Genomic DNA, 27,951 nt, shown 5'->3' with positions numbered 1-27,951 from the left:
AAATCAATGAAAGCCGGGTAACAAATTGGTTTGAGGACGGTTCAAGATGAATTCCATTTGCTTCTAAGTATAACCTACTTACCTACCCATTTGCTCACCCGAATCATTTTGTGAAAGCAATGTTTGCCGAAGTCTTTTTACTGCAAGCAACAGAAAGTAAAAACTTGAATAATAGTTTTTAATACAACCTTGCTATATTAACGTTAATTACTTAATACCACTATAAGCCTCCATGGTTTTCTCAATTCTGACATATATGGTTTTCTTTTATTTATTTTTAACAAAGTACAAATAAATTGTTGGAATGCTCACGTTAAACGTTTCTCTCTCTAAATTTCTTATACTTCTACGCTTTTAAGGTTATGTGAACTCACTGGAAAGTAGACGTCTAGCAAACATGGCGACTTCCTCGAGGTAACACAGAAGCTTGTTCATTTGTGCTTCTGGGTATGTTTCAGTCTTTCAGTTTCCACTTTCCTTTTTTTCATCTTATTCCTAATTTCGTAGTGTCGAACTTTCTTAGCACCATTTCGAGCTTCTGGGCATGTTGCAAGTCTTCTTCTCCTTTTTTTTCCCCTTGTTTTTTTGGTATGTACTTGTATAATTATTTGAGCTAGATGATGTTTGGAATCCATTTCATTGCATTATGCCCTATTTCTCTGTTACCTTTGTACCGAACTTCAATCAAGTTACGAGCTTCTGTATATGTTATTTTCTATTCGAGTTTTTCAATCCTTGAACGCGGGTTCGAGTATGGGAGCGGTCACTTATTGTTAAAATACTGGAGGTCAGGTACACATCCACTCCTTCCGTCAGCATTATTGGGCAATGGTCTTTTTTTTTCGTCAATCCCCTTCTGTTACCTGATTTGTTAGTATTTTATGCTCTCATCTGGAACGAATTTTGTTTTCTTGTCTAACAGTATTTGCCAAATCAAATCGAGAATGAACAGAAAACCCGTCTTATTTTGTAATCTCTCCCTTCCATTCACTTATGCGGAAACTAGTCATTCTATCATTTTAGTAATGCCTAACATTTCTAGACATCTTCCTTCCCGGGCTTGTCTTGCTTGATGGTCAACGTTTCTTAAGTTCTTTGATTAATGTTGTTTGTGGTAGGTCTTTCATAATGATCCCTTCAGATGATGGTATTCTGCCTCATGACCTCTGTTTTGTTTTGATTGTCAAAATTATACCCAATCAATCTGATTTGAATATATTCTTCAGTTCTACTGTTTGCTAAATTTTGGGCATTGGTGAATGTCAAGGATGTTTGACTTTTGAATAATCCGTTTGTTGGAGACCAACTTATTTAGTCTAGTTTGGTATGCCAATGAACAATGGAAAACAATTCAGGTCTGCTTATCTTCAAAATGTTCCCTTTTTAGTTGCTACAACTCCTACCTATTTTTTCCTATTTCCTATTTGAAGAGGATGCTGACTCTTCCAGCTTCGTGTTTCTTTTCACTACTCATTGCATGTGTAGCTAGTATTTGAAGGAAATAATGGTTGTGCCTATTGAAAGATAATGACTACTTTTTAATATAAAGTTTGGTAGGACTTAATAATCTTGTGTAAGGTAAAGAGTTCATTTTTTTGATGAATGATAATAAATTTATTAATTTAGAAGCAGATTTAGAGTGAGTTCATACAACATCCCAGGGAGAGGCGCGAGCTGCAGCCCCTCCTTGAATCTTACAAGTAAACTAAGAAAGAAAAGCAAGAATCACAACTGAGCCCAAAACAATTCTTCCCTATTTACCCCTTGCTTAGCTAACACATATGACAAAGTATTTGCTGATCTCCCCACCCACTGTACAGTGACTAACATATTCCTTGTCAACCAACTAAATTTCTTCATTTCATTCTTGTAACGCCACATAGCCTCTTCAGGATTTTTCAACCAACCCACCACCACTTTGGAATCCCCCTCGATTGTTAGGTGTTGTCCCCCAGCTGGTTTACGAATTGCACCCCTTGTACAACAGCTAAAAGTTATGCCCTGATGGAGTCCCCAATTCCCAAGGGACCTAAGTAGAGCAACAAAATCTCTCCTATCTCATTTCTCAAAGCACCCCCCATTCCGGATAATCCTGGATTACCCATGCTACTTTCATCAAAGTTCAACTTTAGTGAGCCTTCGGATGGATGAGACCAGCTTGTAATTGATTTGTCCTTTAGAGATGAACACCTCGCTACTGCTGACCAATTTCTCCAAAGGTCATTAAAGGAGAATTGATGAAAGATTTCCAAGGTCTTCAGCCAAGGTATTGCCCTATTTAACACACAGTCTTTCAATTCCTGACTGCTCCTTTCCTTTTCTTGAAAAATTCTAATATTCATTTCTTCCCAAAGAGTTCAAATCAAGGCAGCACGAGCACATCTCCACATAATTCTCCCTATTGTTGTAGGCCAATAAAAGGTAGAATGGTTGAAGAGCATAGAGTAAAGAGTTCATTGCATGCCGAGATTTACATTTGTTGTTATTTTCTGGTTCCAGTCAGTGGGACAACTATAGTTTGTACTAGAAACCCAATAAATTGAATTTGCAGAGGCAAGGGTTCAGTGGACAGATTTGAAGGGCTAAGGAGCTGTAAGAAGTGGATACAACAAAGATTGGAGTAGAAGAAATTGGGTGGATACGTGTATTGCGGGAACAGGTCAAGTGCAGGTCTATGCATTCTAAAAAATTAACCTAGTATTTAGAGAGTGGATTTGGGGGGGGGGGTTGCAGATCAAAAAGGGGGACTGGGAGTTTGGTTCAACACTTCCAAATATCAAGGTTGTGGTCTGCAAATTGCTGGAAAGACCGAAGATTAAAATTAGGAAACAGAGAGGGGGTAAACCCACCTAGGCGCCTATAATAGTAATTGAAAAGTATAAAGGATGGCTGGATTTAGTTTCATAACCTTGGAGTTTAGAGTCCTCACTTTCAATGTTAATGCCCTGATTGGTGTGATTTAGATTAATCATGAGTACACAGTTGTGCCTACCAATAAGAAAAACATCTGTACCCTGTAGGAAGGAAAAACACTAGGTGGCTTTGAAACTCTTCTATACTGTGTGCACTCATAAGTTGTATGCTCAAATAGCTATGAGTGTTACTGGAAATGATAGGAACTACAATCATCTTATTGCATGCTACTTCTTAATCTCATATTTCTTAATTCTTATAATTTGAAATCTGAGAGTTCCAATAGGTATGCAAAAGCACTATAGTTCTTTGTAGTTTGTTCTTGTCTTGGAAAGAGCCCTATAGAAATTTTATTATTATTATTATTATTATTATTTCTAGTTAGAAATGACTTATTTGAAGGAACCTAGGAGCAGCTCCAATAGGTGATAAAATGAGGGAAATAGACTAAGATGGTTTATGCATGTGCAGAGAAGACCATCTACGAAACCAGTAAGAAGAAGCAATCTGTTACAAGATGGAGGCACTCAAAGAGCTAGGGGCATACCAAAAGGGGCATGGGTTCCCATAGTTTAACTTTGGACATGGGCATATGGCACTGAATAGAATGGATTGGTGAAAAAGGATTTGTGTAGCCAACCCAACATAACTGGGACAAGGTTTGGATGATGATGATGTTGATGATTTCTAGTCACATAGTTAAGTGTAGTTGCAGTATTCTTGCATTCCCATTCTTTATTCTTTTTTCTATGTGAAACAAGGTTTCTTTGATCCTACATCTTTCATGCGTATTAGCATTGTAAATTGGTTGGGTTTGGCTCATCTCTAACCCGAAACTTCATATTTCCTTATAGGCCAGGGGTAGGGGATAAACATCATTTGAGACCATGAAGATCATTAGTTGGAATTTGAGGGGTTTAGGGAGTGCCACAAAGAGAAGAGTAATCAAGGAAATGTTGAGGAAAGAAAAACCTGATTTAGTGCTGATTTAGGAGTCCAAAATCCAGGAGGTTGATAGCATATGGATCAAAGGCTTTTGGGGAGAGAGGAATATTAGGTGGACCTTTGCCCCATCTTGGGGAGCTTCGGGGGGCATTATGACAATCTGGAGGGACGAAACCGTGCAGTGCCAAACTCTTACAGAGAAGGGTTTGAATGGGTTCTCACAAATGTGTATGGGCCGAACTCTTATAGAGAAGGAAAGCTGTTTTGGGATGAGTTAGCAGACAAACATTAGAGGGCTGTGGGAAAGGACTATGGTGTCTAGGGGGAGATTTTAACATAATCAGGTTTGTTGAAGAATCAAATGGGAGTAGGAGAAGGGTCACTACAAGCATGAGAAAATTTAATGAGTTCATAGAGGCCTTTGAATTGAAAGATTTTTTTTTGAAGAAGAATAATAAAAGGATTTATTACAATTAAAAAGGATTACAATAGGAGGTGGCAAGGTGACACCTCAACAAAACCAACAACTACAACAAAAAAAAAAAGACCACTATAAATTGATACATTATCTGAAACTCCATCACATGCCAAAATTCCCCACAACTGTCCTGCTAATCTTTTCATCTCAGGAATTGGAATAATCCCCTCCAAAACATGATGATCTATTGAAGCCACCAATGACTCTAACTTTGGAATAGCCCTCCAGACAATGGACTGCCTTAGGATCATTGCGACTAAGCACAAACCTGACCACTTCTCTTCTGAATTTCTCTCTTAAACCCCTAACACTCCAACTCACCGCCCTCGTCCTGGAGATCCTGCCTACCTTTATAGTAGACTAAAACCCTACTCCTCACACTTCCTCCCCCAGAAACTCCTTTCCCCCTTCTTCGTCGCAGTCACTGTTCTTCAAATGGTCATCGTCTTTCTTGCTCTTCTCCTCTCCTGTTTTTCTTGAACTTCTCAAAAGCCTTCCTTGCGAACTCTTCCCCTCCCTAGAAAAACAAACCCATCAACTTCCCCTTTGACACTTCCTTTTCTACTAAGGTACTTATCTCCACCTCACCCTTATTTTCCCCCTTTTTATCCCCTTGCCTTTTTGCCCCTCCTATTGCTCTCTCCCCTCCCTGTTTGTCCTTTACCTCCCTCTCTTCCCCTTCCAAGCCAGAGTCAATGTCCCCTACCCTTCTTTTCCTTTTATAGACCAATTTCTTCTCTCACTATCTCTCCTTACCTCCTCTACAACCTTTCTCTTCCTCTTTACCACCCCCATTTCACTAGTCCGGCTACTTGAAGAAAACTTTGGATGAGCTCCATTCGCCGTCCTCTCCAACGAAGATCCCTTATAGTTGAGGATATTAACCTCTCCACCGGGCCCAATATAGTCATGTACCTGCATAGGCTTTGTACCATCAATTTTATCTTCCTGACCTGCAAATGTCTGCCGTTGTGGTGAAGCGGGATGTGGACCTACAAAGATGGGAAGAAACAACATTGGACTCAACTTGTCACTTGTATCAGTACCTTCAACTCCCTCCCTTTGGTTGCTTTCGGATTCCTTAGGTGATCCACCGCCTTCCATATTGCCTGAGGAGCCATCTTTGTTTCGTTGGCTATCAGTGTCGAACCATTTCTTGCCTGGAACTCCACCTTCTTCGTATCTTCATTGTATCTTGCTATTACCCATAACCAGTCATCACTGCCCCTTTTTGAGTTCCTCAACCTTTTAATCAAGCTTTTCAGTTTACCCCTTCTTAATGACATTTTTCCTATTATGCCCCTCCCCCTCCTGATTCCCAGCCCATTTGACGCATGGTTGTGTCGAAATTTTCCCTCCCCTTGGACTCTTAAAACGTGGGTCCCGCTAACACCTAAATTGGCCGAGGACTCTTTTGCCCTCCTCGGTAAACCTTCTTCCTTTTCTATGTCCCATGTCAAATGAGTTTCTCCTCTCCCCTCCAACTCCCCTCCCACGTGTCCCCTCTTGTTCCAAATTCCTTCTCTTAATTCTTGCGAAATCCCAGAACTGCCCCTCGTCCTCTCCACCTTTGCATCTTCATCAACCTTTGGACGACTCTTCGATTCCTCACCACTCTCGCTGCAGGCTTCGTCTCTGTAGTCAGCCCCGTTCTTTGAACTTCCAGGCTCCTCTCTGCGCCCATTATTCTCTTTGGACGATTCTGGGTAGGTTCCATCTTTTCCTTCCACGATTAATCCGAGGTTGTAGCATTCCCCAACAAAGATTAACTTCATCCTTTCTAGAACCCTAGTGACCTTCTCCACTTTTACCAAAATCCTGGCCATGTCCAACCTCTCCCAACTTCTGTTTTTGTCATATATTTTCAGGAACCTCTCACAGCGATTACCTATATCCTCTAGGGTGACTATACTCCATGCATAAAGGGGTATTCCAACTATGCCTATCCATACTGCCCTTCTCCTCCTCTTCCTTTCCTCGTGCAGGGCTCCGACTGCAGGGAACCACCATCCTAGTCTGAGACTGAAGCTTCTCTCTATCCTTCTCTCCACTTCTATCACCTTCTCAGCCCACTCCCTGTAGTGAAACATGAAGAGGTAAAGCCCAACGTGCATCTTTCCAACCCCCATAATCTTATTGTGACCCCATTCAAGTCTCGCCCAGACTTTTGCTTTCTCTATATCCATTTCCCACCCAACCTTCCCCACTAGGCTGGCATATAACATCTTCATTCTCTCCTCCATCTTTCCCACCTTCTCGACATCAACTCTCAACACCCCTTCTTTCCTTCTTGCAGCCCCTCTTCCATTACCCACCACACAACCCCTCTCCTCTATAGCTATGTCATAGCTAGGAGTCTTCTTTAGTCTTGCCCCTTCGACCCAAATCAACAAACTAAGGACGTTTTTTTGAATTGAAAGATTTCTCTCTAGGGCAGTCGAGATTTACATGGTCCAATCTTCAGGTTAATTCGTTATGTTCTAAACTCGATAGATTTTTAGTTTCACTAGACTGGGAAGAGCAGTGGACAGACCTGCTAGGAAGAACTTTGCCTATAGTTACTTCAGACCATTGGCTGATATGCTTCTTTCAGAGGAGATCTGATGGGGGCCCGATCCCTTTCAGATTTAAAAATATGTGGCTTACCCATCCAGAGTTTAAAGATAGGGCAAAGGAGTGTGGGCTTCTTAGATCCAACTTCCAAGATGGGAAGGCCAAAAGTTCCTAAAGAGGTTACAGGTTCTCAAAGAGAAAATAAAAGAGTGGAATAAAATGAAATTCGGGAGATTGGAAGAAAAGAAAGCCAATTTGATCTCTCAGATTGAGGAAATTGGTAGGAAGGAGGTGGGTGGTCCCATGTCTGATAGTGACAGAGGTTTGAGGTGGTCTTTGAAGAAGGTTTTAGAGGCCGCCCTATTAAGAGAAGAAATTTGTTGGAAACAAAAATCTAGAGAGATGTATCAAGGAAGGAGACGGGAACACAAGATATTTTCATAGCATTGCGAATGGCAAGAGAAAGAAGAGCCTAATTACTTCATCATGTGTGGGGGACACTAAGATCACAGATCAAAGTGAGATAGCCAAGACATTTGCGGATCAGTTTAGAGCAATCTTTGAAAGACCACTTAATGAGAGGTCAATTGAAGGTCTAGAATGGGGGGGGGGGTGCTGGGTGAAATCAAGTGGAACTACTGGAAAAAAAGGTTTGAGGAAGGGGAAATCAAGATTGTTGGGAGATGATCAAAGCTGATTTGGTCAGAGTATTCAATGAATTCCATAGTAGGAGTAAAATCAGCTCAGGGATGGACTCTACTTTCATAGCTATGGTCCCTAAGAAACCGGGTGCTACCCATCCAAGGGATTTCTGATCTATTAACCTAGTAACCAACATATACAAGATCATTGCTAAGGTCCTATCCCTTAGGGTGAAGGTGCTCACATCTCTGATTTCTCAGTTTCAAGGGGCCTTCATTCAAGATAGGCAAATTGTGGATCAGATTTTAATTGCTAATGAGTGTGTTGAGGCCGAAAAGAGATTAAGAAAGAAGGGAGTTGTGGGTCCGGGTCCTGATGGTTTTACAATGGCTTTCTATCAAGATTGTTGGGAGATGAAAGCAGGGGCAAAATCAGTTCGGGGATGGACTTTGCTTTCATAGCTATGGTCCCTAAGAAACTGGGTGCTACCCATCCAAGGGATTTTCGACCTATCAACCTAGTAACCAACATATAAAAGGCCATTGCTAAGGTCCTATCCCTTAGGGTGAAAAAGGTACTCCCATCTCTGATTTCTCAGTTTCAAGGGGCCTTCATTCAAGATAGGCAAATTGTGGATCGGATTTTAATTGCTAATGAGTGTGTTGAGGCCTAGAAGAGATTAAGAAAGAAGGGAGTTGTGGTTAAGATGGGGAGAAAGCCTACGATTTTGTGGATTGGGAGTTTTTAATTAACATTTTGAGAATTTGTGGCTTTGGGGAGTTTTGGCGTAAATGGGTTAGAGGATGCTTGCAATCAAGTCATTATTCATTACTTGTTAATGGGTTGGTGGTTGATTTTTTTGAAGGTACTTAAGGTCTAAGTCTAGGTGACCTACTTTCACCCTTCCTTTTCACCTTGGACACTCAAATACTTGGGATTACCTCTAGATGACAAGTTGATAACCCCAAGTCACTTGGCTTTTAGAACCCGGTGGTGGAAAGGTTTGAGAAGCGACTAGCTGGATGGAAACATAATTGTATTTCTCTTGGAGTAACTTTAATCAAATACACCTTAGCTAACCTTCCTATTTATTATATGTCGGTTTTTAGAACGCCCCGAGTTGTGGTGAAAAAAATTGAAAAGATTGTGAGAGACTTCTTATGGGAACCTGGGGAAGGAAAGAAAGATCACTTGCTTAGTTGGGAGAAGGTGATAAAATTAAAATTGGAAAGGGGGATTGGGGATTGGAAAATTGAGATTAAAGAATCAGGCACTATTGAGTAAATGGCTTTGGAGATTTCCGAAAGAAAGTCAAAGACTTTGGCATAAAGTGGTGGCAAGTGTGCACATGCTGTCAAACAACGGATAGGGTGCTGGTTGTCTTCATAGAGGTACCATAGCTACTCCTTGGAAATCCATCCATGACTCTCTTCCTATTTTCCTCAGCCACATCAGGTATGACTAGGTCTCGGGTCAGAAGATTAGGCTTTGGGAAGATATTTGGCTTGGGGAGTCTCCTTTTAAGGAGACTTTTCCCTCCCTTTACACTCTTTCCAATCTCTAAGGTAGTCCAGTGTTACAATTTATTACTTCCCCTCTCTCCCTTTCTTGAGTTGAACTGGAACTTGGGCTTCACTAGAAACCATAGAGAATCTGAAATTCCCAGTGTGTCTACTCTGCTTACACTACTGAGTCCTGTGGTTCGTGGGGATGGGGGTATGGATAGTAGGGTGTGGACTCTAAGTCATGTTGTGCTCTTCACTTGTAAATTTTTGATTAATTCACTTGTAGCCTTCTCTTCTTCCCATTCCCCTTCTTTCCCTGTTAAGGAAATCTGGTATTCCCCCATTCCTCCTAAAGTCAGTGCTTTCTGCTTGGAAGTGTATCATGACTACATTAACACATGTGATAAGCTCCAAAGGAAGAGACCAAACTGGTGTTTGTCCCCCAATTGGTTCTGCTTATGTAAGTTAACTGGTGAGACTGCATGCCATCTCTTAATCTCCTGCCCCTTTGTTGGCTTTATTTGGGATTGGTTTGCTTCACTTTTTGGTTGCAGATGGCTTCCTCTTGTCAGCTTGGAAGGATTGTTTAGCCCTTCAAATTGCAGTTGTACAAATAAAAGAGGCAGGCTTATGTGGAGATGTACTGGGGCAGCAGTAGTTTGGACAGTTTGGGAGGAAAGAAATTCAAGAATATTTGGGGATAAGGAGAGGAATAAGGAAGCCTTGATCGAGATCATAACCCTAAGGGTGGCTCATTGGGTTAAAACATCAATCTGTTTTCAGACTTTCAGGTCAATGATTTCTTCACATCTTGGGGGGCTATAGCTGCTTCCTCCTTTAGAAGACATAGCTACAGTGGACTGGTCACCTCCATCTGAATTTTGATGGGAGTTGAGTGGTCAATCCTGGCCCCTCCGGAATTGGAGGTGTAATCAGAGATGAGGAAGGAAATATACGTGCTTTCAGTGGACTGGTCACCTCCACAATGTTTTGTTTCTCTGCTTTCTTTTAAAATTAATAAAATCCTTTTATGAGTTACTGATAAAAAAACAAAATACTTGTAGGGAAAATCTATGATGATGGAAAGATTGGTTCTGAGTTTTTCCAGTATCATGTCTTTTTGGCATCATAGTCAAACCCTTCTTAATATGAGAGTAAGACTTAGAGTCTACCACAATTTGGAATTGTGTTTCAAGATTTCCAATGTTGGTCATTTGTGGATTTTTTCTGGTAATTACACTAACAATTTATGTCTTCAGTTCAAATAATAGGTACAAAGGTAAACTTTGAGATATTATAATTCCTAATATTTAATTAGAAAAAGCATTGCCATTTACCTCAACTGGATAAAAAATCATCTGAACTAATTGGGTTTGGTTTATTAAAAGCATGTCCATATGTCTGTGCATGTGTATGTTAATATATGAAAATGGCTATTTGCAGGCTTGTCTATTCTGTTGGTAGTAAAGTAAAAACATTTTACTAAAAGAGAAAAATGAAGACCATGGAGAAGTTGTTTTGCCAAGAAAAAAAGGCAAAAGAACTTAAATCAGAAACCAAACAACAAAGAATAACCAGTTTTCAACATTTACTAAAAATCAGTTCCCAAGGACGGAATCCCTATATCTTCGAATTTAGGATGAACTTTAATCCATTACATCATCATGGAGAAAGCAACAATTCTTCAATGGAGAAGTTGTTTTGCCAAGAAAAAAAGGCAAAAGAACTTAAATCAGAAACCAAACAACAAAGAATAACCAGTTTTCAACATTTACTAAAAATCAGTTCCCAAGGGCGGAATCCCTATATCTTCAAATTTAGGATGAACTTTAATCCATTACATCATCATGGAGCAAGCAACAATTCTTCAATTTCTGTGTTGCTTTCCCTCAATTTTTCATTATGTCCTTTCCCTCCAAATTCCTCAATAGATCACAAAAGGAACCATGCTCCAGATGATCTTCACTTGCCAGCTATTGAGGAGGAAGAAGAGGAGGGGGGGATCTCATCTTTTTTTTTTTTTTTTTTTTTTTTTTTTTTCCGGTTTCTTTTTTATGAAAGATATCTTGTATTAAGAAAAATGAAGATACATAATACTAGCTGAAGGGGGGACTGTTATGGGCCCGGGCGTAGGATCTCGTCACGGGTCGGTCCACGGGGAGAACCTCCAGCTTCCCCTTGCCCCCTCCCTTTGCGTGCAGACCCTATCGTGGCGACCTAAGGGTGATTTGTCCAAGAGATCACCCTAACTCTCCTCAACTCTTTTCTTGACCGAAAATTGAATGCCTTTATTCTCAATTCGCAACTCCTTAAATAGGAGATTACAAGAGGTGAGAGCCCCCCTGTAGGAGGACTCCTTGTAGGATTCGACTACTTACAGATAAGGCTAGGATAAGTCAAACTCTAAGATCAATCAAACTCCTACTTCTAATAGATAAACATACTCCAACTATTCTTCTAATAGATAAAGGAAGATAAGAGAGACTACCAAGGATAAGATAAGATAAGCTGGTGGAGCTGATAAGATAAACTACCGCCATGTGGGCCCCTCCTTACTGCTGCTGTCGGCGGCAGTACGCCCTCCCCACGAATGCATCCACAACATTACACCCCTCCTGGGCAACGAGCTTGTCCCCAAGCTCGAGATCTGGATAGGCATCTTGAAGAACAGTCCAAGGGATCCAGGTGGTCTCAGCTGATGGTAGGTCGTCTCATTCCACTAGGACTTCGAGAGTACCCCGATTGACGCAGGATCGAACAAGAGCCCGAGGCTGGATAATGGGTCTGCCGTCCCTTAAGGGTGGTAGGGGAGGTACCTTATCAGGAGGAGTACTTGTAAATGGCTTGAGCAAGGATACGTGGAAGGTATCATGTAGTTTGCTGTGCTCTGGTAGCTCGAGCTGATATGCAACTTTCCCGATCCGCCGTAAAACCTTGAAGGGCTCGTAAAATTTGGGAGCCAGTTTAGGGGAAGATCTGCCTTTGAGAGAGTGTTGCCGATAGGGTTGGAGTTTCAACCACACGAACTGTCCGGGTTCGAAAGTTAATTCTCGGTGGCACTGATTGTAGGCATTCTTCATGCGTGTCTGAGCCTGGTGTAAGTGGAGAGAGACTTCGGCTAGGAGGGCATCGCGATCTTGTAGACCACATTCGATTTCTTCCAACCGCGTTGAACCGGGTTCGTAGGACAATAGGCGGGGGGGTCCCGACCATAGACGACCCGAAATAGAGTCATGCCAAGAGAAGAGTGATAGGCCGTGTTGTAACAGTATTCGGCCCACGGAAGGCAATCCACCCAACGCCGTGGCTGGTCACCCACAAAACAACGGAGGTACATCTCTATGGTACGGTTTACCACCTTCGTTTGCCCGTCTGTCTGCGGGTGGTAGGCAGAGGAAAAGGCTAGGGTTGTTCCCTGCAACCGAAATAGCTCCTTCCAGAAGGTGCTAGTAAAAACCGGGTCCCTGTCATTGATGATGGATTCGGGTAGCCCATGCAAACGGAAAATATGTGTGAAGAAGACGTGGGCAACCGAAACCACGCTATATGGGCGGGACAAGGGAATGAAATGAGCATACTTGGAAAAGCGATTCACCACCACGAATAAGACCGATTTCTCGCCTACCTTGGGTAGGCCCTCAAGGAAGTCCATGGAGATATCAGCCCAGATCTGTGTTGGAAGTGAAAGAGGCTAGAGAAGGCCCGCTGGGTGTAAGTTTTCCCATTTTTGTTGTTGGCACGTAGAACAATTCTGGATGAAGTCCTGAATCGAAGCCCTCATACCATGCCATTGGAAATTGGTGTGGATGCGGTGCAATGTCTTTTGAACACCTTCATGTGTGGAGTTATGAATGCTGGAGATAACGGTGGGGATTAAGGAGCAGTCGACTGGGAGATATACCTGTCCCTTGTATAGTACTAGCCCGTCGTGAATGGACTAGTTCGGGTTGGTCATTCCAGACTGTATTTTCTAAACAAGGTCCCTCCATTCTGATGATTGGGGCAGCATGCTTCTAATGCTTTCCAATAGGGTGATGCCGGGCCGAGAGATTGCACAAAGGAGCATAGCATCTTCTTCTCGCCTAGATAGGGCATCTGCGGCCCGATTTAAGGTCCCTGCCTTGTAGTCTACCCAGAAATCAAACCCAAGTAGTTTGCTCGCCCAGTGCTGTTGGGGCGGAGTGGTAAGCCGCTGCTCCAGTAGATACTTGAGGCTGTAGTGATCTGTCTTGACGATGAAGGGTCTCCCTTACAAGTATGGCCTCCAGTGTTGCACGACCTTGGCTAGTCCAATCAACTCGCGCTCGTAGGCCGGTAGTTTTAGTTGCCAGTCAGCTAGTTTGTGGCTAAAGAAGGCTATGGGGTGTCCTTGCTGTTGTAGTACTGCTCCAATACCTATTCCGGAAGCATCACATTCCACCGTAAATTCTTTGTCAAAGTTTGGTAACTGCAGCACGGGGGTGGAGGAGAGTGCATCCCTTAAGTTTGCGAAGGCGGCGTTAGCTGCCTCATCCCACTGGAACGTGTTCTTCTTTATTATCTTGGTTAATGGGGCAGCTAAGAGTCCATAATTTTGCACAAACTTGCGGTAATACCCGGTCAGTCCTAGGAACTCGTAGAGAGCTTTGGGCCAATCCTGAATTGCTTGGATTTTGGAGCTATCTACTGAGACACCTTGCCCGCTGATTATATGTCCCAGATAAAGGACCTGGCGTTCCCCGAATGAACATTTGGGCCGCTCCAGGAAGAGTTTGTGTTGGCGCAGTAGTTCTAGAACAGTTCGTAGGTGACAAACATGCTCAATCCATGATTTACTGTAAACCAGGATGTCGTCAAAGAACACTAGGACGAATCTGCGAAGGTGGGGCCGAAATACCTCGTTCATCAATGACTGCAATGTGGATGGGGCGTTGGTGAGACCGAACGGCATGACTAGAAATTCGAAGTGACCATGATGCGTCCGAAAGGCTGTTTTTTCCACATCCTCGGGGGCCATCCGGACCTGAAAGTACCATGATCTGAGATCTAGCTTTGAGAAGTACTGAGACCCATGGAGTTCATCCAACAGTTCGTCTACCACGGGAATCGGGAATTTGTCCTTGACGGTTCTGTTGTTGAGTTCTCTGTAATCCACACAAAACCTCCAGGTGCTGCCTTGCTTTGGTACCAATAAAACCGGCGAAGAGAAGGGGGAGCGGCTGGGGCGAATGATCCCTTGTTTCAACAGCTCCGTACACGGTTTCTCTATCTCGTCTTTTTGCAAATGCGGGTAGTGGTATGGCCGAACGACGACGTGTTCTAAACCTGGTATTAAAGGAATTCGATGGTCACACAATCGGGCAGGTGGGAGTCCCTTGGGTTCTTGAAATACGTCCGGGAAGTCGGTGAGAAGTCTCTCCATATCTGCGGCGTGCATGGTTTCGCCATGGAGTGTATGCACTTGCGTGGTCTTTTTGCTTTTACTCTAGTTCCCTGCCAGGTGACTTGTTTTCCATTCAGGTGGAATGACATGGTTAGGGCACTGAAGTCCCATAGGATAGGGCCTAGAGTAATGAGCCACTTAACTCCAAGCACTATATCAAACTCGTCCAGGGGTAGCACAAATAAATCAATAGAGAAGGGTTCAGATTCGACCTGTATTTGGATGTTCCTACAGATTCTAGGGCTGTGAACTCTCTCTCCATTTGCGACGGCTACCTGTAGTTGCGGCCTGCTTTCTACCGGTAGTTTCAGTTGAAGTGCCGCTTGCTCACTGCCCGGCTGAATACAACTCGTCGTAGTTGAAGCATTGCCCTCTTGCCTGGTGCTCTGCCATCTCAGCTCTAGATAAGCGTTTGATGGGAGGTGCCGTCATGCTGCTCCCTATGCTAGGTGCTGATCTGGAAGTGCTACCTGTGTGAAGCTTTTGTTCCATGCCCCCCCCCCCCCCCCCCCCCCCAGTTGACTTCGGATTTGTCCATGATGTCGCTGAATGCCCCATGCTGAAAGATCCTCGGCTGATCTGTAGCTTGCGCTCGAAAGCGCAGGCTAGGTTCATGGCGATGACCAGGTTGGGAGGGCTCTGCATTTCCACATTGACTCTCAGGGGCTTGGCTAATCCAGCGGTGAACATATCCACCTACTGATTTGGGCGAACTGAGGCGGCTTTGGCGAGAAGGGTTTGAAATTGGTGCTGGTACTCAGCTACGGTCCCTGTTTGCTTGAGGTTAATTAGTTCTCTCAATGGGTTGCTTGTCAATGGGGGCCCGAACCGGAGGAGGCAGTAGGACTTGAATTGGTCCCAGTTGAGTCCTGGTTCCTCCTGCTCTACCCAGTAGAACCAGAGTTGTGCTTCTTCTGTCAGATGAAACACGGTTAGACTGACCTTATCCCTTTCCTCCGTGCGCTGATTGCAAAAGAATTGATCACAGCGGTACAGCCATCCTAGTGGGTCGCCGCTGCCGCTGTATGAAGGAAACTCCAGCCTACTATACTTGGGTATGACTGCGGCTGTTGGGGTGGCGATCTGTCATTCGCCGGATGCCTCCGCCAATTCTGGTCGGTGGCTGTTGGTGGTGGTCGCCCCTTCAGGGCTCCTCTCCCTAGTGGAGAAATACGACTTGAGTAGGCGACGAAGCTCTCGAACATCTTCCTTGACTTCTCTCACTTCTGCGTGGTTCTCCGCGAGTCGGTGTTCCAAGTCGTGGACCTTGGATGATAGTTGCTCCATATCGCCCATGACGTTCGGCTCTGATACCAAAATGTTATGGGCCCGGGCGTAGGATCTCGTCATGGGTCGGTCCACGGGGAGAACCTCCAGCTTCCCCTTGCCCCTCCCTTTGCGTGCAGACCCTATCGTGGCGACCTAAGGGTGATTTGTCCAAGAGATCACCCTAACTCTCCTCAACTCTTTTCTTGACTGAAAACTGAATGCCTTTATTCTCAATTCGCAGCTCCTTAAATAGGAGATTACAAGAGGTGAGAGCCCCCATATAGGAGGACTCCTTGTAGGATTCGACTACTTACAGATAAGGCTAGGATAAGTCAAACTCTAAGATCAATCAAACTCCTACTTCTAATAGATAAACATACTCCAACTATTCTTCTAATAGATAAAGTAAGATAAGAGAGACTACTAAGGATAAGATAAGATAAGCTGGTGGAGCTGATAAGATAAACTGCCGCCATGTGGGCCCCTCCTTACTGCTGCTGCCGGCGGCAGTACGTCCTCCTCACGAATGCATCCACAACAGGGAGGTGTCTTTTTGAAGTGGGGGCAAGTGAGCTAGAGTGGAGCAAGATCCCCCTTGGCACAAATAATTGGGCTGCATTAAAAAGGTGTTTGGGGGGGGGTTGTTTCTGGGAGGCGGAGCCCCTGGCCCAAAATTTCTTTCCTTTCTTTTTGCTTTTTTTGTATGAGGCGTATGCCTCTAGCACACCTCATGCAAAAGGCATATGAGGCATGTGCAACACAGACTTGAGGCTTATGCCTTAGAGGCATCAGTGCCTTGGTATACACCTTAGGGCATTTTGAGGGTACCTTGCCTGGAGGTGTGCCTCTAGGCATATGCAACCCCCCCTGCCTTTTAAAACACTAACTATATCTTACCTGAAACAGAGGAACAATGGAGGTATAGGGCCTCTACAAAGGCATGTACACATACTTTCTACAGACTTAGTAAAAATTTAAGGAACTTTAACTCTCATAGCATAAACTTATTTTTCCATTACAAGGGATGTGGGGTAGGGAACTAATAATGCGGTTAGAATGGATAGGTGCGTATGGCATCTTGTGTGAAAAGCATATTCTGTTAATACTAATAGGAAGTTTTGTAACTTGACTATAAGATCTGTAATATTATATGGTAATTACATATGAATAGAGACAAGCCGTGGACAAAAGTTATCGTCAATATTTATGGAGTTCAAATCTTCCCCCCACAGAATGCGCCCCAAAAAACGTCCCACAGCACATCCAATCGTGCATTGGGAACATTTTTTTTGAGAAAATTTAACCAGAATTTATTAAGAAAAAGGGGGGGGGGGGAACAAGAGGAGGTATACAAAGCAGGGGGGGGGGAACCCCTACAAGTTACAAAGGAGGAAGCTTGTCGCTATACAGATGCTCCAAATACAGACCAAATTTAGCTAGGCCATCTGCAGTATGATTGTGTTCCCTAGGAACCCAAACTAAGTTGACATTCAAACCATCCAAAGAATCCCAAGCTTCAGTCAGATAGTGATACAGTCTCCAAGGGCCCCCTTTTTTGTCTCTCAACCATTTTATCGTTGCATTGGGAACATCTCCCAATGACAAGTACGGAAGATGTTCTCAATGCATGCTGAGATGTGCATGTGGGGCATTTTTGGGGCACATTCTGTGGGGGGCAGATGTGAACTCATATTTATGGGCTTGCCACTGATGGTTAGGATTCCTAGATTTTGGCTAGGGCTTCTAGAGCTTCTCCTTGGAAGTCCATCCATGCAATTTTATCATCCTTCTTGCCATTGACAGGTATAATCATTGTTTTGGAAATTGTGTCAAATTCTGGGATCATGTGTGGTTGGATAATTCTCTTTTAAATGAGAAATTTCTCTCTCTCTCTCTCTCTCTCTGCCATTTCCAATCGTAGGGTTGAACCTATCTCTTCTTTCATTGTGCCCTCTAATTCGCCATTTGGGTTTGACTGGGGCTTGGGATTGGATCCCACTAAAAGGGATAGTTGAATTTGGACTCTTTCTTCTTTAGATCATTTTCTTGTGCCTGTTTTCCTTCTCAGCCTTAGTTCAGCTAGAGGACAGTTTAGGGATGCCTTTTCTTGTTAGGGAGGTTTGGAGTAAGCCTATCCCACCTCATGTAGGTGCTTTTTGCTGGGAAGCCTTTTTTGAGAGAATTAACACCTATGATTTGCTTCAAAGAAAAAACCAAATTGGTGCTTATCCCCTAACTGATGTTCTCTTTGTAAGGCTGATGGTGAGTCTTGCTACCACTTATTAATCTCCTGCCCTTCTATTTCTTCAATTTAGGAATGGTTTCTCTCTTTGTTTGGGTGCAGGTGAAACCCCCTGCCAAATATTCGGAGCTTGTTTGCCCCTACTTTTGTTAGTTGGCACTTGGCCTAGTCAAAGAAGAGGGGAAGATCTTTATGGAGATGTACAGGGGTGGTTGTGCATTGGACAGCATGGGAAGAAAGGAATCAGAGAGTCCTTCTTGATAAGATGAGAAGTAGGGATGCCTTAATTGAAGTCATTACAATTAGGGTGATCCACTGGGTGAAGTTTCTTGATCTCTTTGAGGGAGTCCATGCAGATGATTTGGTGAGGAATTGGAAGGTACTTTCTGAATCAACTCCTAGCAAGGCTGTGGTAAGACCAACTTGGTCCCCTCCTCCATATGGTTTGTTAAGCTGAATTTTTATGGGAGTAGTGAAGGAAATGTGAGTCCTTCAAGCATGGGGGTGTGTTTACAAATGAGGAAGGAACAATGATTGCTTCTACTCGGGACCAATTGGTGTTGGAGATTCTTTGAGGGCTGAAATAATGGTTGTATTGGAAGGTCTTCAAAGGGATAAAGAGCTGAATATCCGTAAGCTAGTGATTGAGGGGGACTCTAGTTATTTAATGGTTGCAGAAGGAAGAGGAGGCAGGATGGTGGTGCTATATAAATGAGAAAAGAAAGAGTAAATGGTTGTCTCAAGGAATGGAAATCAATGTGCAATGGGTGAAAAGGAATGCTAATTCCTTCGTTGATACATTAGCAAAGCAAGGGATGGGAAGGGATCATTTATTTTGGTCTGTATTGTAATTTCGTTGTTTGTATTTGGGAGAGTTAAGAGAGTTTATCTCTCCCTTCTCCTTTGTACACTTTATTAATCTAATAAATCAGTTTCTGTTATTCATCAGAGATGCATCATGTACAGGAAATGTGTGTGGATGAGTTGCAAGACTATGAAGGATAGAATGAGAAACAAAAAGCACATTAGGAATGACTTAGAAGTATCCCCGATAGGCGACAAGATGAAGTGTCTTTTAAGATGGTTGGCCATGTGCGTAAATGACGAATGATTGCACTATTGAGGAGTTATTTGGTGCAGGTAGAAGACCCTAAAAGAGAACAAGGGGAAGGTAGAAGAAGATGTGGGCTGAAGTAATAATAAATGATCTAAGGACCTACACATTGATAGAAGATATGACTATTTATAGAGTGCAATGCTGAGACAGGATTCATGTAGCTAACCCAAAGTGGTTGGGAGTAAGGTTTGTTGAATTGAGTTGTATTTTTTAATTTGTGATACTTGTCCTTTTTCTGTTATTTCTTACTGGGATGGTCTTACCAGCCTCTTTTATTTTCTCTTTCAAACTTTTTTTTGTCAGTACTTTTTGTAAAGATAAAAAACCTTTGGACAAGTAAGATATTTTATCATTTTCCATCAAATTGTTTCATCATATAAAAATCTTAAAATCATTGATCTTATCCCAGAAAAAAAAACTCTATGTGTGGATCTTTATATCTGCATGGTGCCATGGTCGTATGTGGAGGATTTCATTTTCTACATTATATGAAATGAAGCATATCCCTTTAATGATAAGTCAGTTTAGCAAGTGAAGCTTTAGGTTTATTGTAGTCTTGATTCTGGAGGTTCCATTAGTAATCTGAGTTGGCAAAACCTCTTCTTGCTTTTGCAATTGGACCTCTCTCTCTCTCTCTCTCCCTCCCCCTCTTTTTTTCCTCTTTTTGTTTTGTGGAAGTCTGGAAAGTCTAACCTATGGGAACAAAAGATAAAAGATCTAGGGTAGAACTCCAATGAGAAAAGAAAAAAATAATGTGGGTGGTAAACTTTTGAAGCCTTTTTTATTTTTGAAAAAATTTGGGGGAAGGTGTTTTGGTGCCCTTTGCCCCTTTATTATGCGTCTCTATACTTCTACAATTAATATTTTCTTTTGATTAAACATCACAGCAGAAACAGAAAACCCAGCAGAAATGGTTGACTGTTGGAATTCAAAGGCCATGACAAATACCAAACCAAAGTCAGTAGCAGGACTGACATCTTTCCATTGCCACATAAACAGATATTGTGAGAATCAATGTGAGAGAATGACATCATTGTACTGCAATTTTATTTGGTTTAAATATTCATGCATGTTTAGTTTGGTGAAATTGACATGTTTAGCTTGTTGTCTCATTGTTTTATGACTCATGACCCTAACAAAATACTGACATGGTTTTTGTTTCTATATGATGTTATCTTGAGCCTACTGATAATCACTAGCTTGCTTCTAAACCGATTTACACTAAAAATACCTTGACATGTATCATGACTAGAGCATTGATGCGCGCACGCGAGAAGCCTCTGAATTTGTTGAGGTAAAACAGCAATCCAGAACACCTGGTTGTGCCTTATCTGAAACGTTTATTTCCAAGAAGAAACAGTATGGTGTCAACACAGATCTCAATGTTGTCAAAGTTACGCTGTATTACCATAGATGTCACTGGTACACTTATAGCTTACAAAGGAGAACTCGGTGATTACTACTGCATGGCAGCCAAAGCTGTAGGATTGCCTTGTCCAGACTATAACCGCATGCATGAGGGATTTAAAGCTGCATACACTGACATGGCAAAGCAGTATCCGTGTTTTGGTTATGCAGCAAAAATGCCGAACATTGTCTGGTGGAAATCATGCGTGAAAGACTCCTTTGTCAGGGTAGGAGATATGACCACATTCTTGGATCATGACATTCCAATTTTTATCTTATCAATGCATTTTCCAGTGCTGCTATGAAGTAGAATGTTGTTTTGCTGACAGGCAGGCTACGATTATGATGAGGAGACATTTGAGAAGGTGTTCAGACGTATATATTCAGTATTTGGTTCCTCTGCACCTTATACCATCTTTCCAGATTCCCAACCATTCCTAAGATGGGCACGTGAAAAAGGGATCACTATTGGGATTGTCAGCAATGCAGAATACCGGTACCAGGATGTCATCCTTCCTGCCTTGGGTTTGGACCAGGTAAATCATAATGGTTTTATTTCTCAAAATCAACTGATTTGATGTTTAACTTGATTTGCTTCTATTTCTGCTCCTCATCACTCCAAACCTAAGGCTTGTAGAACAAATGTAGTCAAGTATCTGGTGAAATTGAAAAAAACTTGATCATTTGGTTAAAGTGGCTTAATCAAGTTTCTTTTAGAGTGATTTTAAACTTTTCCTTAACGTGCACCTAATTTTTAGGTAATCTTACAGGGTTACAAAACACTCATTTTATTTGAGAAGATTCTCTTCTTTTCTGAAATAAAAAACATTTTGTAATCATTTAATTTGACTTCGAAGTTTGAAATACAGTTTTTCTGCTTTTCATAAAAGACCTTTTCTTCAATAATGGATCACCCATATTTGTCAATCTGATACCTAGGCAGGTGCCTAGGTGATAAGGCACTCATGGAGGGTCGTCTCACTTGATCGTCAAGATATTTTGTACATGTGCTCTTGGATGCTTTTATATTCTTAACTTTTTGAGATTATGATAAAAAAATAGACATTATTAAACTAAATTATCCAGTTTAAGTTAAAATACTAGTTTCGTTTTGTTAATTTTCTCATTTGTTAGGGTTTAATTAATATGCATACTGCCTTGAATCCTTGAAGACTTAAAAATTTGAACCAATAAGCATGGAAGAACTAAAAAATTTATCCAATCAACACGTATTGATTATTTTCATCATTTTTTTCTTCCACCCTTTCTTTTCTTTTGTTCCTTTTCTAAGAAAGAAATGGAGGCTCAGCATCTCTATTATCTGAAATTTCTTTCTTTCTTCATTTTATTTATGAATATGTTGGTTTTTTATGTTTCAAATGAAGCTTATACATTTTTTATGAAGATCATAAACAATTAATAGCGAAAGATGGTTGCTGCTTGCTATAAAACCTAAGGAATTACCCTAAGATTTATGGGTTTTATTCAAAATAACCCATCACCTAGGCAACTAGGCGGCAATTAATATTGAAAGACAGGTTTTATTAAAAAAATCCTTCACTTAGCCTTGCCTTAATGCCTTGAAATTATGCCTCTAAGATCCACTGTCTTACTTTGACAATCAAGAGATACAAAGATAGCTTAACATGTAGAGTGATGAGTTTGTGTGGTCACAACACTTTCTTTTGACCCTCCAATAAAACATGACATTTTATCAACCAAATGAAAAACCAAACCATCTGGTGAGTGCTTACTTGAGTGATTTGGTTTTGATGTATTCACATGGTCACAACTCTTACTTGCAATCCTTTAATAAAACACATATATGCTATTAATCAAACAAAAACCAAATTATATAGTGAATGCAACTTGCATCTGCTGTTGCTACTCCAAATGACACTAACAATCCGCTAACATATGAAAAAATAAGGATTGCCTCTAGGGTCTACTACCTTACCAAGACAATTTAGAAATATCAAGGTAGCCTAACATGTTGAGTGGTTAGTTAAAATGACCACAACACTTTCATGCAACCCTCCAATAAAATACAAAATGTTATCAATCAAACAAAAGAACCAAATCACTTAGTGATTGCATGCCTGAGTAATTTGGTTTTGATGATTTCACATGGTCACAAGTGTTTAGAAAACCGGACCGGCTCGACCGGTTGAATTGGTTGAACCGTGACTCGGGACTGACCGGTTCGGTCACATCCCAATAATCGGACTTGCTCAAAACCCGTTGAAAACCGGTTGACCGATTGGTTTAACCAAAAAACCAGTGAACTGGTCCCAGTTTCATGAAACCGCCTAGGTCCATACATAAGTGAAATTTTAAAATGTTGTTAACAAGATTTGAACTCAAGACTTCTTATTTTCACAGATTACTTAATTACCGCTAATCCACCTCTTTACATATGTTAATTAATGACTATTTATTGTACATATTACATTATTATGCACATATTAAAAGTAGTAAAATATATTATATAGTATTTATATGACCCATAGTACATATATGTATGTGAATAAACCCTAGTTGTTTCTAGGTCAAAGAAGAGAAGAATAAAGAAGAAAGAAAAGAGAAAGAAGAAGAAGAAGGAGAGGAGAAGAGTATTCGGCCAGACTAGAAGAGAGGATGTTCAAAAGTCACTCTCCTAGCCGACCCACTTGACTTTTATTAATGAAAAACTTGAGTTACAAGAAAGACAAGTTTGTCCCTCATAGAAGATGGGACACATAACTTAAACTTAGATACAATAGACATTTCACTTTCAATAAGATATACCAGAATGACCAAAATGCCCCTGACTCGAGCATTCTAACACTCCCCCTCAAGCTAGAGAGTATATGTCATATAGTCCCAGCTTGTTACAAATGTAATCTATTCTTCCCCGAGACAATCATTTTGTGAAGATATCTGCCCACTGATTTCCTGAGCTCAAATGAGATGTAGTTATTACCCCACTTATCACTTTCTCTCTCACAAAGTGACAATCCACCTCAATATGTTTAGCTCTTTCATGGAAGACAGGATTGGATGAGATGTGAACAGCAGCTTGGTTATCACAATATAGTTTCATGGGTTTGTCAATTGAGAAACCCATCTCCTATAGTAGGTTCTTCAGCCATACTAACTCACATGTGGTATGGGCCATAGCCCTGTACTCTGCTTCCGCACTACTTCTTGCCACCATCGTTTGCTTCTTGCTCTTCTAAGTTACAAGATTGCCACTCAGGAAGGTACAATACCCTGTGGTTGACCTCCTATCTGATATAGAGCCAACCCAATCAGCATCTGTGTACCCTACTATCTCAAGAAGTCCTCATTTTTGGTATAACAAACCACGATCTGGAGCACCCTTTAGGTACCTAACAATTCTCAGAACAGCTTCCCAGTGAGGAACCTGGGGATGTTGCATAAACTGACTCACCACACTCACGGCAAATGATATATCTTGTCGGGTAATGGTCAGGTAGTTCAACTTTCCCACAAACCTTCAGTATCTTTTAGGATCATCAAACTCTTCACCTGCATTCACACTTAACTTGGCATTGAGTTCCATAGGAGTCTCTGCTGGTTTAGCACCTAACAACCCTGTTTCTTCAAGTAGATCAAGAACATATTTCCTCTGACATAGGTTGATCCCCTGTTTTGACCTTGCAACTTCTATTCCTAAGAAATACTTTGGCTTCCCCAGATCTTTCGTATTGAAGTGGTCCTGTAAGAATTTTTTCATCCTGTCAATTCCATTGCTGTCATTGCCAGTTATGACAATATCATCCACATACACGACTAGCAAGATTTTTCCATCTTTTGAGTTATAGATAAACATGGAATGATCAACCTGGCACTGTTTCATCCCAAAGGCTTTTACCACTTCACTGAACCTGCCGAATCATGCACGAGGAGATTGTTTCAGTCCATAGATTGCCTTTTTGAGCCTGCACACCTTACCAGCCTCCCCCTGAGCAACAAACCCTGGTGGTTGCTCCATATACACCTCCTCAACAAGATCACTCTTGACAGTGTAGCCGGCCAGAGAGAGGTGAAAGAGGAGAGAAGAGAAGGGAAGAGAAGAGAAGAGAAGAGAGGAGAAAAGAGAGGGTTTGCAATGCAACAGTACTCGTGGCGCCAATGTTTTTTTTAATATATATAGGGCGGCAGAAAATAACAAGGGAAAAGACCCTTGTGCCCCTGAGTACAATAACAAACATAACAGAAATAAAAAACGAAATAAAAAACACTTTAATTTGGACAAACAGGCCCTAACAACTGCAACTAAGTTATTCTAACATTATTCCAACACTCCCCCTCAAGTTGGAGCATAGATGTCAATCATGCCCAACTTGTCACACAAATCTTTGTGCCGCACATGATGAAGACCTTTGGTGAAGATATCTGCAAGTTGCTCTTCCGAGTTGACATATGGTGTGCACACTTCTCCACTTTCAAGTTTCTCTCTGATAAAATGCTTGTCCACTTCAATGTGTTTCGTCCTATCATGCAGAACTGGATTAGCAGCAATATTGATGCCTGCTTTATTGTCACAGTAGAGTGAAGTAGGATTGTTTACTGCAAAACCCAGTTCACCTAACAGATTTCTTATCCACATGACTTCCGCAACCCCATGAGCCATCGCTCTATACTCTGCTTCAGCACTGGATCTAGCCACCACACTTTGTTTTTTGCTTCTCCATGTGACAAGGTTTCCTCCTACAAAGGCATAATAACCACTGGTGGACTTCCGGTCATTGACTGCTCCTGCCCAATCTGCATCAGTATATACTTCCACTTTTAAGTGACTGTGTTTCTGGAACAACAAACCAACTCCAGGAAACTTCTTGAGATATCTCAAGATCCTCTCTGCAGCCTCAAAGTGAGTTGTCATCGGGCTGTGCATGAATTGACTAAGGACACCCACTGCATAGGCAATATCAGGCCTGGTCATAGACAAATACAGAAGTCTCCCCACGAGTCTCTGGAACATCTTTACATCTTTCAAAAACTCTCCCTGACTGTCTCCCAGATGGTGATTAGGTTCAATAGGTGAATCATATGGTTTTACCCCCAACTTGCCTGTATCTTCTAGTAGATCTAGTACATACTTCCGTTGGGAAATAAAGATGCCCTTGTGAGAGCGGGCAACTTCAATTCCAATGAAGTATCGTAAGGGGCCTAGATCCTTCACCTCAAATTTAGTGGCTAAGAATTTTTTTAGTCTCTGGATTTCAGCCTCCCAATCTCCTGTGATCACTATGTCATCCACATACACAATAAGAGCTGCAATTTTACCTTCACCTCTTTTTACAAACAAGGTATGATCTGATTGGCATTGTTTGAACCCCATTTGTTGGACTGCTACATGGAACTTACTAAACCAAGCCCGAGGTGATTGTTTCAATCCATATAGGGACTTTTTCAACCTGCACACCTTTCGTTCACTGCCTCTGGCACTGAACCCTGGGGGTTGGGTCATGTACACCTCCTCTTCCAAGTCACCATTTAGGAAGGCATTCTTGATGTCCAATTGGTGAAGATCCCAGTCAAGATTTGCTGCCAAGGAAAGGAGAATCCGGATGGAGTTCATCTTCGCTACAGGGGCAAAAGTCTCTGCATAGTCTACTCCATATACCTGTGTGAAGCCTCTTGCTACCAGTCTAGCCTTGTACCTTTCAACAGTTCCATCAACTTTGTGTTTCACTGTGAACACCCACTTGCACCCCACTGGTTCCTTCCCCTCAGGAAGATCTACCAACTCCCACGTACCATTTTTATGTAAGGCATCGATTTCTTCCTTCATTGCATCTGTCCATTCAGGTTTTGTCAAAGCTTCTGCCACGGTCTTAGGGATGGGAACACTATCCACAGAGGAGAGGAAGGCACGGCACGAGGGTGAAACATGCTCATAGGACACAAAGTTAGAGATAGGATGATTAGTGGTACAAGATCTAACACCCTTTCTCTTAGCAATAGGAATATTAAGATCATTGGGGACATGTGAATCAACATTTAAAGGAGCAATGGGAGCAAGTGTACCTGGCTGATGAGACGGATCTGCCTCGGGTGAATCCGATGATGTTGGTTGCATAGTGTCCGACTCCACGACTCTTGAACTCTGCTGGCTCTTATGACGACGATGGAAAACCCAAAACGGAGGAGGATCGGGTAAAGGAGGTAGTTGAATCTGAGTCGTTGCCTGTTTCTCCTCAACCCTACTCTCCCCCTGAGGAGAAACCGAGAAGAACGATTGACTCTCAAAGAATGAGACATCAATGGAAACATAGTACTTGCGGGCAATGGGATCATAGCAACAATACCCCTTTTGAGATGAGGGGTAACCAAGAAAAACACAAGGAATAGCCCGAGGGTCAAGTTTACCACGAGTAGGTGAGAGGTTGTGGACAAAACAACGACACCCAAAAACGCGCACTGGAATGGTGGACAGCGGGGCTGTAGGGAACAAGAGCTGATGTGGGGCCTTATACTCTAGTAGCTGAGAGGGCATGCGATTGATGATATATGTCGCACACAATACTGCATCCATCCAGAACTGTTTTGGCACATTCATATGAATCGGCAAGCCACGAGCAACTTCGAGTAGATGACGATTTTTTCGTTCAACCACCATTTTGTTGGGGTGTCCTGGCACAAGAGCTTCGCTGAAGTGACCCACTCGAATTAAAGAACTTCGTGAGATCACTATGGAAATATTCCGTTGCATTGTCCGACTGGAAAATATGAATTTTTGTTTGTAACTGAGTGAACACCATGCGTTGGAAATCTTTCACAATTTGTGGCACTTCATCTCGAGATCGCATAGGATAAACCCAAGTGTATCGAGAATAATCATCAATCAGCGTAACAAAATACTTATAGCCAGCCGCAATAGGTAGAGTAACAGGGCCCCAAACATCAGAATAAACAATATGAAAGGGAAATTCAGATCTTTTATTTCTTAAAGGTAAAGAGCTTCTACAATGCTTACTCAACTGACAAGTTTGACACTGTAACTGACTCACTGACAAGGACTCAAACAACTTTGGGAACATAACTTTTAACGACTCAAAAGAAAGATGACCTAAACAACTATGCCATAAATAGGCCTGGCTCTCACTCGACGAACTTGTGGACTCAGTCGCCACTAGACCAGCATTATTCTCCAACACGTAGAGACCATCCACCATGCTTCCTCTACCAATCGTCTTCCCCGAAGTCAAATCCTGAAACACACATGAAGACGGAAAAAAGGTGACTGAGCAGTTCAAAGAGTGAGTAATACTACTGATGGACAACAAATTAATAGGTAATTTCGGAACATGCAGGACATTTGGAAGAGTAAGGCCAAGTGGGAGAGATATGGTGCCTCGGCCAGCTATGGTAGAAAAAGAACCATCAGCCAGTCTTACCTTATCTCTCCCAGAGAGAAGGTTATATGTCTGGAACAAATTTGTCTTA

General features: G+C 42.1%; 1 protein-coding gene across 7 annotated transcripts in view; it reads left to right on the top strand.

Annotated features, from left to right (window-relative positions):
• The first annotated feature begins 224 nt into the window (after positions 1-224).
• LOC148870927 (uncharacterized) overlaps positions 225-27,951 on the top strand; it is a 43,107-nt gene continuing 15,380 nt past the window's right edge. Inside the window, exons 1-4 of one of the 7 annotated variants that reach the window (XM_088969791.1) lie at positions 302-447; positions 19,974-20,102; positions 20,339-20,720; positions 20,823-21,029. In XM_088969791.1, the coding sequence (XP_088825917.1) occupies positions 20,448-20,720; positions 20,823-21,029 (480 nt within the window). In that variant the 5' untranslated portion in view covers positions 302-447; positions 19,974-20,102; positions 20,339-20,447. Of the gene's footprint in view, positions 793-3,384; positions 3,573-19,973; positions 20,103-20,338; positions 20,721-20,822; positions 21,030-27,951 lie in introns of all 7 variants that reach the window. The other 6 variants (XM_088969793.1, XM_088969792.1, XM_088969789.1 and 3 more) reach the window with 6 other exon arrangements.

Source organism: Nelumbo lutea, chromosome 2 (assembly GCF_056320005.1).
Source record: "Nelumbo lutea isolate HS-2025 chromosome 2, American lotus-T2T, whole genome shotgun sequence".
NCBI lineage: Eukaryota > Viridiplantae > Streptophyta > Magnoliopsida > Proteales > Nelumbonaceae > Nelumbo > Nelumbo lutea.
The sequence above is the reverse complement of the archived record's forward strand: the minus strand, read 5'-3'. Positions and strand labels throughout refer to the sequence as shown.